This window comes from Hibiscus syriacus, unplaced genomic scaffold, assembly GCF_006381635.1.
Source record: "Hibiscus syriacus cultivar Baekdansim isolate YM2019G1 unplaced genomic scaffold, ASM638163v2 tig00110333_pilon, whole genome shotgun sequence".
NCBI classification, from domain to species: Eukaryota; Viridiplantae; Streptophyta; class Magnoliopsida; order Malvales; family Malvaceae; genus Hibiscus; species Hibiscus syriacus.
The window spans coordinates 198,305-214,269 of NW_024062689.1; the positions used below are offsets into that span (position 1 = coordinate 198,305).

General features: G+C 34.6%; 1 protein-coding gene and 1 long non-coding RNA gene across 2 annotated transcripts; both read left to right on the forward strand.

Moving 5' to 3' along the window:
- The first annotated feature begins 1,310 nt into the window (after positions 1-1,310).
- On the forward strand, positions 1,311-2,765 carry LOC120120178 (transcription factor MYC1-like). The gene has a single exon (XM_039139865.1). The coding sequence runs from the start codon at positions 1,344-1,346 to the stop codon at positions 2,763-2,765; it is 1,422 nt and encodes a 473-aa protein (XP_038995796.1). The 5' UTR covers positions 1,311-1,343.
- Positions 2,766-10,305: 7,540 nt separating this feature from the next.
- LOC120120246 lies at positions 10,306-11,151 on the forward strand. Its single transcript, XR_005515887.1, has 3 exons — positions 10,306-10,344; positions 10,601-10,666; positions 11,012-11,151. It is a non-coding gene; the product is annotated as an uncharacterized LOC120120246 (long non-coding RNA).
- Positions 11,152-15,965: the final 4,814 nt, after the last annotated feature.

Here is a 15,965-nt window from a genome sequence, read left to right on the forward strand (position 1 = left end):
CAACAGAGATGTGAAGAATTTGAAAAACGACTCAATGATATGATGCATATGCTACAGAAAACTCAACCTCAAAATCCACCATCATAGTCTCATTTATGTTATCAACATTCTGTTAATGTTACTGAACCGTGTTTAACTGAACTTATATTACGTTAATGAAAACTTTTATTTATTATATTAGATTTGATGTTGCTTGTTATTGATATAGAGTTTGATGTTATTGCTGTTATGTTTGTTGGATAATGAAACAAGTTGAAAAAACAGATTTGGGGTAATCGACAATAATTTTTTAATTGGTTAAATTCTGTGTTATTTAGCGGCATTTGTAACAAAAACACCGCAATATTTCGCATAGTTAGCGGCGTTTGTATCAGAAAACGCCGCTATGTACCAACTTTTAGCGGCGTTTGTATACTAAAAACGCCGCTACATACCAGGAATATAGCGGTGTTTTTAGGATACAAATGCTGCTATATACCACTCCTATCGCGGCGTTTGTATCCTAAAAATGCCCGGTAAATACCATACCTATTGCGGCGTTTTCATAAAAAAATGTCGCGAAATATCAACACTTATTGCGGCATTTGTGGTAAAAACGCCACTAAATATTGACACCTATTGCGGCGTTTTTAAGACAAACGCCGCTAAATATCGGTACCTATTGCGGCGTTTTTGGTTAACAAACGCCGTAAACTTTAGCGGTGCTATTTTCAGCGGCGCATTTTACGGCGTTTGTTAACCAAAAACGTCGCTATATATCGTTACCTATTACGGTGTTTTTAGTTAACAAACGTCGTAAACTTTAGCGGCGCTATTTTTAGCGGCGTATTTTGCGGTGTTTTCCATAACGCCGCTATAGATAAAAAAACCCTCAAAAACCAGTTTTGCTGTAATAATGGCGTAAGAGCCCATACCCACGAGTATGTAAAAAAGGCGGAGGAGGCCATGCCCAAGAGTAGTCACTCCGCCTCTCGCTATCAATTCACATGCACCTGCACCTGCACCTGCGCCATGCAAGTGGTGTCCATTACTAACCCACCTTAACCTAATGGGTTAATCAGGGGCCAAACTAGCTATAAGCAACAAACCTTATAAACTCCACCCCGTCTCCGTTTTTCCCTGTACTCTCTTGTTTTTTTTCTTCTACATTAATGTTTGTTGAAAATCGTCTCTCATTTCTGTTGCTTTTTGGCCATTTCTATGTCAACATTGCTTTTTATAAGATTTTTCTTTTATAGAAGCTTTCTTGGTAAAGAACTAAAAAAATTAAGTGTTTTTCATTCTCTTTGTTTCTCTTACCACTGCAGTTTACGTTTCCTTTCCTTTTTGTTTCTTTGTCCGCTATGGAAGAAGTGATAATCTCTCCATCTTCATCTTCTTCACTGGTTTATTTTACCCAAGAAACTTCACCACCTTCAACTCTCCAGCAGTGTCTTCAGTTCGTAGTTCAGAGCCAGCAGAATTGGTGGACTTATGCCATACTGTGGCAGACATCAAACGATGAACAAGGTCGTTTGTTATTGTCGTGGGGAGATGGGTATTTCCATGGCACTAAAGATGCGTCTCCAGCGTGCCTAGACAATGGAAGAAGTAAGGTGATGAAAGGAATCAAAACACTCATTGGAGATAATAACAATGAATTTGATGTGTCGATGATGAACGGGATCGGCGTCTCCGATGCTGAATGGTTCTACGTGATGTCGTTGACTCGAACTTTCCCTGCCGGAGAAGGGATTCCGGGCAAGGCTCTTAGTACTGGCTCTTTGGTTTGGTTAACCGGTACTCATGCAACGCCGTTTTACAATTGTGAAAGAGCTATAGAAGCACAAATGCATGGCATTGAAACGCTGGTTTGTATACCAACTTCTTGCGGGGTTCTTGAACTAGGATCCATGGAAATGATCAGTGAAAATTGGGGTTTGGTCCAGCAAATTAAGTCCCTATTCGGGTCTGATCCCATTGGCTTGGTGGTGCCAAATCAATCAGGTCAGTTCCTTGACGGGAACATCTCTTTTGCCGACATCGGAATAGTTTCCGGTGTTGAAGAAGAAGATGCAAATCCTGATAATGAGACCAAGCAAGAAAACCCCAACAACAGAAGCAAGAAATTATCCACTAAAACTGGGAAATCTTCGTATGTGGACTCAGAGCATTCCGATTGTGATCGTCCATTATTACTAGCCATGAATCACATGGAGAAGAGAAACCCAAAGAAACGTGGAAGGAAACCCGGGCTCGGGCAAGAGACACCGTTGAGCCACGTGGAAGCTGAGAGGCAACGCCGCGAGAAGCTGAACCACAGGTTCTACGCTCTCCGAGCCGTAGTTCCGAACGTGTCGCGCATGGACAAAGCATCGCTCTTATCTGACGCTGTGTCGTACATCAATGAGCTGAAGTCGAAAATCGATGAACTGGAATCGCAGCTTCAGAAAGAGTGTAAGAAACTGAAGGTGGAAACAGTTGATGGTATGGATAACCAAAGCACCACCACTTCAGCATCCCCTGCAACACCGGGCTCTGTTGGTCTCGATTTCAATATCAAGATCATCGGAAACGATGCAATGATTAGGGTTCAGTCAGAGAATGTGAACTATCCAGCTGCTAGGTTAATGGTCGCCCTCCGTGATCTGGAGTTCCTGATCCATCATGCAAGCATCTCTTGTGTTAACGAGATCATGCTCCAGGATATCCTTGTAGCCGTCCCCGTTGAACTGAGAAATGAACAAGGACTCAAAACTGCTCTTCTCAGGAGGCTCGACCAGTAAGTTTATTACCATTGCGGTAATAACTAATGTTATTCCGATCATTACGAATATTGCAGTCATACAATAACAATTTTCGGATAGCATCTTTACACGCAGCCGTTATTCTAATCAACCGAGGACCTTTATTTAAATTCTAGGTAAGAGTGTGATTTATGTGAAAGTGAACATCTTTTGTTTCTCAATGCTTTATTTTATCTGTATTGTCGTTTTATTTGTTTGTCAAATCTCAGTTGTTTTTTCTTTGCTTTGTATTTTAGATTCCTCGGGTTTCCCTTTTTGTATTTATTTTCTGCTTGTCACGTATAATTAAGAGATAAAATCAAGCAGTTTGTTGTTTTTAGTGTTGGTTTCTTTTTTCATCCGTTGCTGTTCCCCAATTCTGCGACAAGTTTGTGCTTGAAGCAAAACCAAACCTTAATGATCCAAATTACGTACTAGCATGGAAAGTACAAAATATATACCTCCACATTTGTTAACAACTCGTATAAAACCAAAATATGAGTTACTTATATATTAGGTCCTCACTTTCATTTTAAATTAGTCCTTATATTTTAAAATGTTTTACATCGGTCCTTAAACTATCCTATTTTGATCTTTCTATTAATGTATCATTAATTTTATTGGTTAAACAAACTAATATATTTTTTTAGGTCTTGAAAATTGAACATGCGGCATACATTTTTTTAATATGTTCTTGAAGATCATGTGATTCTTTTAGAAGATTACAAGTTTAATTCTCAAGATCTTTAAAAATAGATTAACTTTTTTAACTAATAAAGTTAGCGGTATGGTAACAGAAACATCGAAATGGAATAATATTGATAGTTCGAGAATCGATATAAAATATTTTAAATTTTAAGAACTAAATTGGATCGAGGGTCGTAATTTAGATGTTGATATAGAACATTTTAAAGTTTAACGACAAATTTAGAATGAGATTAGTAGTTTGAGAACCTCTTATACAATTAACTCAGAAAATAAATATAGATTATGATATAAAAGTAAAATACGAATATTGTTTTAATAAATATAAAAAATAGTATATATTATGTTATGGAGTTAATTACACATGATATCCTAAGCAAAGACCTCATTTAAACTGATCTTAAATTTATTTAATATTTTATATTAATCCTCAAATTATTTTAAATTGATCTTCAATTTCTTTAATATTTTATATTAATCCTCAAATTATGATTTTATTCTAAATTAATTTTAAAACTTTAAAATATCATTTATCGTTTCTCAAACTATCAATATCATTCTTTTTTAATAGTTTTTCTAACATGTCATCAATTTTACTAGTTTTTAAAGGTCGCAAGAATTGAACACATAACCACCTAAACATAATTTATTTGTGAAGGTCTTGACTCGTGACATTATAAAAAAAAGTAATATATTTGAAGATCATGAGAATTTTGTGGTTCAATTCTCAAGACCGTAAAAGATAATTTTTAATAAGTAAAGTTAACGGCATATTAATAAAATAATCAAATGAAATTATACTAATAATTTAAAATTTATATAAAATGTTTTTAAAATTAAAGACTAATTTAAAATAAATATCATAATTTAAAAATTAATATAAAAATATATTAAATTTTATAATAATTTAAAATGAAAATCACAATTTAAAAATATCTTGTCCAATTATTCTTATGTTGTGTTTACAAATTAATCATGTTTAAACTTGAACCCGTGACCGAACAATAACGATTTCTTTTGACTATTGAAGTAAATTAGTTCGTACAAATTCGGGTTTTTACCACTTAAAAAAGGAAACTTTTTACTTATGCAATATTTACACTACATTTACTAGAGTGGGCCAACGCTTTTAGATGAGGGGGCTCATGATGAGGACATCTCGGTTTTTTGACAGGAACCCAACGTCCTTCATGGCTCAAGGTGATTAAGATGGCATTGCCTTAATCTTTGGATATTATATTTAATCAGGATTTAACATTCTAAAGTTATACATTTCCTTCAATCATTGATATCACTTGATGAGTTTATGAAATTATGGGATAATACACTATATTTTTTAAGCAATGTTAGGAGTTTTAAATCTTACGTTGTGAACAGAGTAAATTGGGTTAAAAGGATAATCCTATAATAGGTCTTTGCAATGTCCAATCTAAACTAAACAATCAATATATCAAATATCAGTGAATATATATATATAATAAAAGTTAGCACATAAGAGTTATATCTTTTAAAATGGACAAATAAGGATTAAACTTTTTTAATATACTTAAATGGAGGCCAAACATCTCAAATGATGAAATTAAGGATAAATATTTCACAAAAATTTTATATAAAAGAATCTTTAAATGTTTTTTATAAAGTTTCAGAATATTTTCATGGTAGATTATCACATAAATATTGTGTACTGTCAAATCAACACCGTAAGGATCAATGGCGAAAATTGTTGATCAAATGATCATTAAATTGTATAAGTTTGAAAGTCATATTGAATAAAAAAAATAGTTCATGACTACAAATTTGAAAATTTCATATAATATTAAACATTGTTTTCGTAGTTGGTAAGAATATTGGTTTCATTCAAATTGACTTTGGACAATTATATTAGGTGCAGGGTATAAAGAGAAACAGGAGTAAGATTGGATGAGAATTTGGAGAAGCAGACGTGCATGGGAAATTTTCATAATTGATTTTGTAGTAATATTATATAACATGCAATTTTCATCGATTTATATTCAGTTTATTGATTTAAAATTTAATTCAAATATAAGGCTTAAAATTAATATGAAGATTAAAAAAATACTACAGAAATTATAAATATTAAACTGCTTGATTTAAACATGTGCCGCAATTCTTATATGGTTCTGTGGAGTCGGTCAAAGTAGGCGCTGTGAAATTTGCAGTTTAATATTCTATGAATTTGGGTGCTCTCTTTTGAAACCGTTTACGTCCAATGAATATACAGTAATTGGTGTCAGGCTTCACGAGAATGGTACTATGAATCTGCACATCTATGTTCTCACCATCATCCAAAATTGTGGTCAATCATATCATATGGTTTTACTACTAGGTAATATTTTCTTAATTCTTTGAGTGGATTTAAGTTTTCAAAAGCTCAGTGATTAATAAATATTAATCTTTCTAGAAATTCTGAATTTGGGAAATAAAACACAAAAATAAATAATTTGACCCATCAGTTAAATACAGTTACTCATTATTCGATTAAACCTGGACACTTTAAAGGACGTGCAAAACAAAATAAAATACAAAAAAAATGAAACTACATTACTGCCTTTCGGTGTTCAGACACAGATACTTCTCGTTATTTATCTTCGTGTTGTCACAGATAAATAATTACCCTTTACACCGTACAAATATTAAAAGTGAAACATCCAATCAAAATAATTCCTAGGATAGTAACCATTCACTGTACAAACATTACGGTTCAGTCTGCCTAGATTCCACAGTCGATGGTGAAACATCCGTCGTGCTCCTTAAAAAACAAAACGCCCTTAGGCCCTCTGGCGCCGATTCGAGTGGACTGGTTCCTCTCGTCTTTTTAATGCCAGGCCCAGCCCTCAAACTATTTACTACTAATATCTTTCAAGTGTAGGCCCAACCCTTAAATCATTTATTTTAGACAAATTAGAATACTAGTTGAATTGCAGCGACTTTCAGGAGAGATTTAACAATATTTTTTTTATCGATATATTGTAAACTACTTTTTTTAAGGTATCTTGAAATGTATCAATTGAATGTCGAGGATTCAAGTAATATTTGTTTTAATGAAAACAACGTAAGCAAAAAAAAAAATGGATATGAATGTAATATATGGATTTTAAGAAAATACGGATTCGAGACATCCCATCAATGCCACTTAAAGAAATTTACCAGGGATGACGATATATATATATATAAACTTCAAGTAAAAATGTCATGTTCGGCTAAGAAGCACTTCAGACAATACGGGTACAAAGGGAAATGTTTGAATTTTTAAAGTCTCTAGCGTAACTCACAAATACAAAAAGAAAAGAACAAAGAACTGACTTTTAGCATGTAAAACTTGCTAATGCAGAATTATAATAATAACTTAGAGTTGGAAATACATTTATCATATTCAGAAGCACTGTTGAATTTCACCTGCAAATCTCACAGAGCCTAATCACTGTCTTTATCCCTCCAGCGGAAGTAAAAGACTAAATCATGAGAAGTGAAAGAAGAAAGTTTGCATGCCTTGTCAAACTAACAAGATGAATTGTTTATCTTATTAGGATATCTTTTTTATGAGGTAGGTAACAGTTTTGGTCTATAACACAAACTTTCAATAATTAAAATATTATTCAGAACAACCGAGAAAGGTTCCTAGAGATTCGTCGTAACCGTCTTTCGGTTGGGCCCCGTAATTGAGCTTCGACTTTGATTAAACGAATTGGAGTCGCCACCGGCCATTTTAAAACGAATTTAGGTGGGTCGGACACCATCTTACTTGATCTGCGTTTTACCAGAAATGTGTCGGGTTCGGGAGTCGGTTACGGTCAAGGAAGGATTAGCACCCTTGAACCGCCCTTTCGGTACCAATTAATTTGTCGGTTGTCTTAATTGCGAAAATTAAAATTTAAATTAAAACTTAAAATTCAATTTGAATTAATTACCTTTAATCGATTGAAAATATCCCTAAAAAGTCAAAATGTTAGATAAAGAATAATAAATATTAAATAAATAAAAGGAAGGAAAAAATAATAAGAAGAAAATAAGAAAATAAAAAGCATTAAATAAATCAAAAGGGAAAAAATAAAATAACATAAAAAAGTAATAAAATAAATGAAAAAAGGAACCTATAGATGAAGGACCATATGGTGAATTTACCCAAGGTTCAAAACCATGGGGTTTATTTGATTTTCACGGCAGAAGCTTCCTGTAGTGAGTTCAGATGGCTCCTCTAGCAAAGAGATATCACTGCATTAGATGGAAATCCTCTTCTCTTTTGCAAACATATGGTCGTGCTCCATTGGAAAACCAGCGAGCCAAAACGGAGTGATCGTGCCGCCTCGGAGATCCTTGCTTCCGATCTTTCGTTTGAATAAGTTGAGAGAATCGTGACCCAAATAAGTTCTACGTAGCCCACCCAAAGAAGCCTTTGTTCTACCGGAATGACACCGTAAGTGATAAGATGTGCAAACGACCAAAGCTTCCATCCGACAATCTTGGAAAGGAAAAAGCTTCTCACAAAACTGGTAATAGTAATGAGACAGTGAACCCTGCAGAGTAAAACCAACAAGGCCAGATCTGAACATTCGGGTACGATCGAACTCGAAGAGAGATTTCCCTTCAAAGCATTGCGCAGTCCAATCCCCAAGAGAATAGATGACTCTGCTAATAACCATTTTGGTAAAACATGATTTGTCTTCAAAGCTTCTTCATAAGCACTCCAGTTGTGTTGAGGTGCATATCTTAATATCTCATAAATAGTTCATCCTTGAGTCACTAGGTCTTTCCCCAGTGATTCTCTCTCGACCTGACTCATCGCGACTCTTTCTTGCATGTCGGTAACATCCTCGCTTTGAATTGGGATCACGTCGAGCTCCTCGGCTAATGAGTTCATCACCACCGAGTTGGCCATTTTGTTGCAGTTCCTTTTCTGTTTGGTTCCGAAGAAAACGAAACCATCGGACAACTTTGAAGTGGTTAATGAGGAAGATGAGACATGCCTCGTGATGGGTTTTCGAGGTTTTAATAAAGAAAGGAGGCTTTGAGAAGATATCGCGGTGTGCAGCGACGCCATGGATAAGTTTCTAGGACGATTGAGTTGAGCTGAGCGGACCGAGGTATGTCCCGGTCACTCACAAAGACCTCCTCCTCTTTAATACCCCAGAACTCCATTTTAAATGGAAAAAATTGGGAACCGCTCTCCACTTTTTCAGCGTTTGTTTTTCATGGCTTTGCTGGTCGTACGTGGGTGGAATTGAGCCGTTTGGAACGTGGAAAACAAACCTACAAGGTGATGTGGCTGGATAGTTGGGGGTTGAATCGTGGGGCCTACAAAGATAAAATAATATATATATATAATAATAATAATAATAATAATAATAAATAAATAAATAAATAAACAATAATATATTTTTTTAAAACCCGAATAAAAACGGGTGTCTACACCTCTTACAATAAAATTTGTTTGATTGTTTCCCCTCGTCTATCTTATAATATTATACAGATATTTTTTTGCACAACCACGGGAAACTTCAGTTGGATCACAATGCAGATAAAGGCAAACTTTTCTGTCGTCTTAACCCTTGTTCTTTATTCTTTGACATGCCGCGAACCTAAAACTGGCACACCCCAAAATTAATTTAAAAGTATATTAAATTTAATTATTTGGGACTAAACCCTAGCCGTGCACCCATCTCCTCACCAACCGTCATCACTCGGCCGTCGTTCGACGCACCTTCGCCATCAATGGACTCGTCACCGACCGACGACCTCAACCCAACCCTTAGATCGCCCAAATCAGTCGCCGTCCGTCGCGAATTAGGAGAAATTGCCGAAACCCTCGCTGCCTCGGTTAATTGCAAAATCCAACCGCCACGATCGTTCCCTCGCCTCACCGCCTGTACCACCAGACTCCCCTCCTCCGTGCGCTCAAAATCGACCTAGTTAGTTGTCCGAAGCTGTCCCGTTGTCGAACATCATTTTGTGAGTAAGTTTTGAATATTTTCGGTTGATTTAAGTTGTTTTGGGTTGATTGATTGGTTGTTGTGGATTAATTTTGGTTCATTGAAGCTATAAGAGTGCTCGACCGATCAACCCGACCCGTCGCCGCCGTCACGCACCATCGCGTGCGCGTTGGGCTCATCCTCGCTAAAAAAATCCTTCTAGAACGGTCCAGGTGGACCGAACCGGCCAAACCCGGTCTAAATCGGGTCTGTTTGACTCGAACTGAATTGGTCTGACCCGTTGACCTTGACCCGAACTATTGACGTTGACATGCCCATTGACCTACCATTGACTTTGACTTTGACCAGTTCGACTGTTGACTTTTACAAAAAAAAAAGTCAAAATTTTTGAAAAGTCATATTTTATGTTTTTCGACGTCAGTCTGAATCCAAAGTCTGTTTTTCCAAATTCGAACTCGATAAACTATTTTTTTGGCATTTTATCTCCCAATTCAATATGAATTTTCATGTTTACGCTCCATTTATAATGTAATTGATTTTTTCATGTATTCGAGACATTATAGGACGTGAAATTAAATTTCGAGGGCGATCAAATGGAGTTTAATTACTTAATCGATGTGGCTAGAAAATCGAGATAATACTTTACTACTCTATACATGCTCTATACGATTTTTGAGACAACACTGGTCACCGTAGTGTTACTGCCAAGTTTTATCAACTTCTTTCGTGAAGCCATGAATCACTCCGCCTCTCCTGCCAAATAAGCAATAATCTTTTTGGCATTTGGTAAGTTATCAACTCAAGTTGATTAAGTCAGTTTCAGTTCATCAGATTTGTTTTGCATTCTCATTGTTTTCAGCTTTCTTACAGATTCTGTACCTTGATTACATGCATCTCTTCTATCAAGCAATACAACATCAGTAGAGGTATACCCTATGGCTAATATTCAACCTTCTTGATTTTGTTTATGGTGTTTTATTTTGTTCCATAGAGATTGGGTAGGCAGTAAGATGTTGATTTTTATCTGTTGTCTTCTTGTTGTTGAGAATATATACGAAGCTCATGCTTTATTTTAAACCACCAATCTTGAGCAATGATATTATCATTTGGATAGGCTGTGTATTTGAAGGCTTTATTTGATATTTTATGTATTATATATTACCTTCTGAAACAATTTTCCAGGTTCACGAGAAGAGAGGATTAGTCAGATGGAAATATGACTTGGGAAGGAAAAAGAATTTTGAACAGGTGAATACTTGGTTTGCATACTCCCTGAGCTTCTTGTTTTATTTATCTATCGACGTGAGTATGAGGAAACTTGATCTATTGATTAAGAGATTTATTCAGGGTTCATAGAGGTATAATAATTAAGGCATGTATAGTAATGCTTTGGTAGGGGGATTCAAAGAAAAATCACATGATGCCCTTTTTGTCTGGACCATTTGGCAAGTCATTTTAATAGCTAGTGATGCCACGAACCATGCTATAGGATGGTCATGCATATCTTAATCGGAATTGGCGGAAAATGGGGTTCTTGCTCATTCTGTTTTTGCATATTCCAATGTGCATTATGATCCATTTTCACTGTTTAAGGTATTTGGCACGAAGAAAAGCTTATGGTTCTTCCCATTGTTCTCGGATGATGATTTAGACAACATATCAGCACTTCACGGTCTCGAATTTCCAACACTTTCAGATGTTGAGGCATGAGCTTTTAATGAGAGGACATATGACCTCAGTTGTGTATCATGTTGCCACATTATTTATTACCTTAGGTTTGACAGTATGTATGTCGCAACATAATTGTATTTGATGATAATCGACATATTCCCGTGCTACTGGCTTGAAGTGAATGGGAGTAAAAGCTGTGCCAAGTTTTTGTTGTTAAAGTTTTGAGAATGAAGAATGATGTTAGCAACGTGACATTTTAGAGTAGAATGCGTTGGCGATTGCATGGAATTCGTATGTTTCAGCCCCCATCCAGTGGTGTTTTTGTCTCTTCTTGTTGGCGACGGTGACAAACGAACTGGAAATAATTTTTTCGATGACAGTAAACCCCTACCAACTCTTATCCCAGTAGGCCGCGCATGTTTCATGTAGGAAGCTATGTTGTCCCTTTATCAAAAGTCAATGGCGGCCTGCAGGTAATATATTATACTATATATTATAGATGGCTTAGATTGGACACTACTTGAGGACCAATATCAACTGCTCCAGGAACGGACAGCATGTCATTGGAATTTCCATAGATGGCTTAGATTTGTTTTATAATAGTTAGATTTAAATAAATAAATGATTTATATTTGATGAAAATTTAGGGTAAAGTATATAAATGGTCCTCCGATCATAGAATAATATTTTGTTGAGTCCATAGGTTATTAAAAATTATAAAATGGTCACTCTATTATTCATTATGTTTTAAACTTGTCATTTTTTCTAAAAACAATTAACGATTATCTGAGTTTGACATTAACATGCTGACTGAGATACGATAGTTGTTTGAGATTATGAGATCAAATTTTATCATATCTTAGTAAGCAAGTTGACGTACAGCTTAGACTACCATCAAAATTTTAATGGAAAATGACAAGTTTCGAACATAATGTATAATCAAGTGATATTTTTATAATTTTTAATAGTTAAGAGACTCAACAAAATAACTTCCTACAGTCGAAGGTTTATTGTGTAACTTTCAATAGTCGGATGACTTAATAAAATAATATACCATAGTTGGGGGACTATTAGTATACTTTACCGTAAAATTTATTATCTATAAACAAATATTTCTTTGGCTCATGGTAAAGTTATCTTTTATCCTAGCAAACCTTAAATTCCAAATCTTAAACATGAAATTCTAAACCTTAAATTATAAATCTTAACTCTAAAAGAATATATTGTTTTATTGTTAGTTAAAAATATTTATTTATAAGTTAAAAATTTTAATAAATTTAAGTGATTTATTATTTAAATCTATTTATAATGTAAAATTTATTAATTTTAAATAATGTAAGTAAATCCTAATCTTTGCGTACGTCTCTCTCTGTATGCTTCTTTGGTTTCTGATTTAGTGAAACTTGAGGCCCTACTTTTTTTATTATTATTAAAATATTGCTTTCGCCACTCGTAAATGCTTTTGAAAGCCACGTTGATGAGTAGTTAAGAATGCAAATTTAAATAGGAAAAGAAAGCACATATTCCAACTAATTATGTTGAGTTCAAACATGATCAAACTGATTTGATTATGAAAAATTAATAACTAAAATTTAAAAATTCTTTAAATTTGAAACAATTAAAACTTAGAAGGATTAAAGCCCAAAATGATTAAACTCGAGTATAAAGTTTAAAATAACTCAAACTTAAAAAGATTTAATTTAAAATTTAATTAAAAGAACTCCAATCCAATTATTTGAATTTAAAAAATGACTGAAATCTAAAATGACTGGAATAATCCCTCTGAAAATATTAAACAAACATAAATAATTAAAACTCAAAATAATCCAAAAAAATACGAGGAAAAAAAAATAACAACTGAAGCTCAATGTAATCCTAAAATTTTAGGGCTTGTATTGACAAGTCAGTAGAATGGAGAGGATTAAGCAAGACCATGCGACTAATTAAAACAAAGATAGAGAGAAGACGAGCATTAAAGTTAAAAAAAAAAACAACTGGGGAGGATAACAATCTTGGTTTAGTTTGCATTTCAATTTCCTCCTCCTCATCATCATATTCTTAATTTCACCGACTACATCTTTCATCATTTAATCATATAAAACCAAACAAATCGGTATCCCATGCTTTTTAATTCACATGAAGCAATCATAACAATGTAATATAGAAGATAAGGCATAAGGAAGGGTGATCTAGCCTGCAATTCGTGTATACCAAAGAAGAAAAAATATAAAGCTTGAAAGAACAGAGAGTAGGATTAGGAGATAACTTGGGCGATCATGTTTTCTGGGTCATGAACCGATGAGCCATCTGTCGGTCTTACTTCCCCATTAAAACTGCAAATACCGGAAACAAAAACGGCGAACCAAATGACCAGTGGAGTTACAAACAGAATAAGACCAAAGGGTACCATCCAAAGCTGACTATTTGTCCGATGATATTCGTATTCCCACCATCCCAACATCATTCCTCCGCTCAAACTCACCAAAAACGACCATAACCATGCTATGCATGTACTTGCTATCTTCTCTGATTCTTTCGTCTTTCTCTCCACTCGCTTTTCTTTTTCAGAATCCATAGCAGAAAAACCCCTGTTGCTTTAAGCGTGCCAAGAAGAAATTAAAGAGAAGAGAAAAAGAAGACTACAGAAGCAATATTCTCATGGAATGGGATCTGATTTTAGATGATACTCAATCCAGGTAAGAGCGACCAAAGTAACAATCAGAAGTGGCTTCTTTTATAGAAGTCACTATCATTGACGATTGTAATAGAAAAAAAAATTGTGACGGAAGAAAGTGATTGCGTTTCAGCTTCTATCAACTACCATAGCTGCATGGATGAATCCTGGGAAAGATTCGTTTGGCCTTTTTATAATGCCTCGTTGTTGACAGCTGCCTTGTTTTCTTCCAGATAAATCATATTTGAATGAACGCCCATAAAAAAATTATTATTATTTTGTTAGATTCTATCTATCTACCAAAGGCAATGAAATTTAATTTTGCTTATAAGCTTGAGTCCGAATTACTTTCACGGTGGTTACATATGAATTTAGTAATATTATTATTTATATGTTATTTTTAAAAATATAATATAAAATAATTATATATTTAAGGTTTAAATTTAAATTCAAATTTAAGTTTGAATATAGTTCGAGTTTGACCTTTAATTGAGCTAAGTTTGAGAATATTTCAAAATCAAGTTTTTTTTAACTTGAGTAATGCTTCAAATTTTATTTCGAGTCAAACTTAAAAATTTTAAGCTCGCAAGCTTTCGAGTGGAGCTTCAAATTTGTATTGCGAGTTCGAATCGAGTTTGACAATTTTAAGCTTGTGAACTTTCGAGTCGAGTCAAATTCATCTTTAAACTTTTCAAATCGAGTCGAACTCAACAATACTCGAGTTCAACTCGGATAGTTTAAAGCGGTACTTTCATGGTGGAGAAATACTTGTTTGAGTAATATTTTAGTATGTGGGAATTCACTTTTGGGGTGTCTATGAGCAATTTAACCTAGGATGTAGTGTAGCTAGCGGGTGGAGCAAGAAGACTGCTTGAGTGGCTATGATTCATCTTTCCCAGGGTGTTGAGTGATATCTGCAATTCATTTTTCTGCTAAACTGAAAGTTGTTTGGAACTATTATTCAGACGGGGGGGCTTATAATGCAATGCTTTTGTTGTGCGTTATAAGAAAAATAGACATGAGGTTGAATTGCATGCGTGAATGAATGGGATATGAAACCTTATCCAAAAGCAAGGAGGTTGAACTCAATAAGTGTTGGATACAAACTCTATCGGTTTCAATGAATATGTTGATTGCTAGCACAGTAGAGTCTGGCATGGAGATTTGAAGGTTCAAGCTCTTCCCTTCCAATTAACTGATTGATAAGTTCTCCACTTTGGAACTTGAATTTTGCTTCTTAATTCATATGTATAAGTAGTATTTTTATTCCAGCCCTTCATTTCTTGAATGTAGTATAGATCGTAAACCTTTGTAGCATTGTTTAAAATGTAGTAGGATGGGTTGCTTAACACAACATTGTGGCAACCGGCCTTTCGGTGAAAAGGCGACTAGTTACGACGATGTGTTTTTTTTAAAATGATTTTTTATTAAATGTTGGGAGTCGTCGCCAATCATTTTAAGATGCGATTGAAACTAATTTTAATAAAACGTTTTTATTTTATTAAAAATACCAAATTTTGGCATCACAATGGTTTTTGAAATTGTATTTACTCACCAAATTAGAGTTAGATCGGAGGACGTGCATAAGATAGCATTTCGGACACTGATACATTTCATTGCATTCGTGTTTCATGCATAAACACATGATTTTGACAGATCTTCCAGTAAAAAGAAAAGATGCAGGATGTTAAAATCCCGACGATTGAAAGGTAGAAGTTAAACATCAAATACATGGAATCATGTTTAGATAGGCAGAACCTGAGGAACGCAAGGGTTAATCCACAGAGGAAGCATTGCTTTGAAGCGGGACACGTGGCCCGACCATTAAGTCGTTTTATGAAGTGGAATAAGAAGGATTTCTCATTAAAATATGAAGTTTGTGATTTTGAAAAATAAGAAAGTGATGTTTTAAGAAAATAAAACCTTTGAAAACTAAGAAGGATTTTTTCCCAAAATTTCGCACTTAGTAAGTCCTTCGGGCCATCAATAAGTCTTTCGAGCATGATGCTTAAATCCTTAGGGCCATCAGTAAGTCTTTAGAGCATGATGATTAAATTCTTAGGGTAATTGTAAGCCTTCACGGAAGAGTAGTGAAGCAAACCCATCAGTATGTGCCATCAATAAGTCTTTCGAGCAAGATGATTAAATCCTTCGGGTAATTTGTAAGCCTTCACCGAAGAGTAGTGAAGCAAATTATCAGTA

What these genes read in the sequence shown, in the direction of transcription:
- LOC120120178 (XM_039139865.1), top strand. Translation starts at nt 1,344, where the DNA reads ATGGAAGAAGTGATAATCTCTCCATCTTCATCTTCTTCACTGGTTTAT.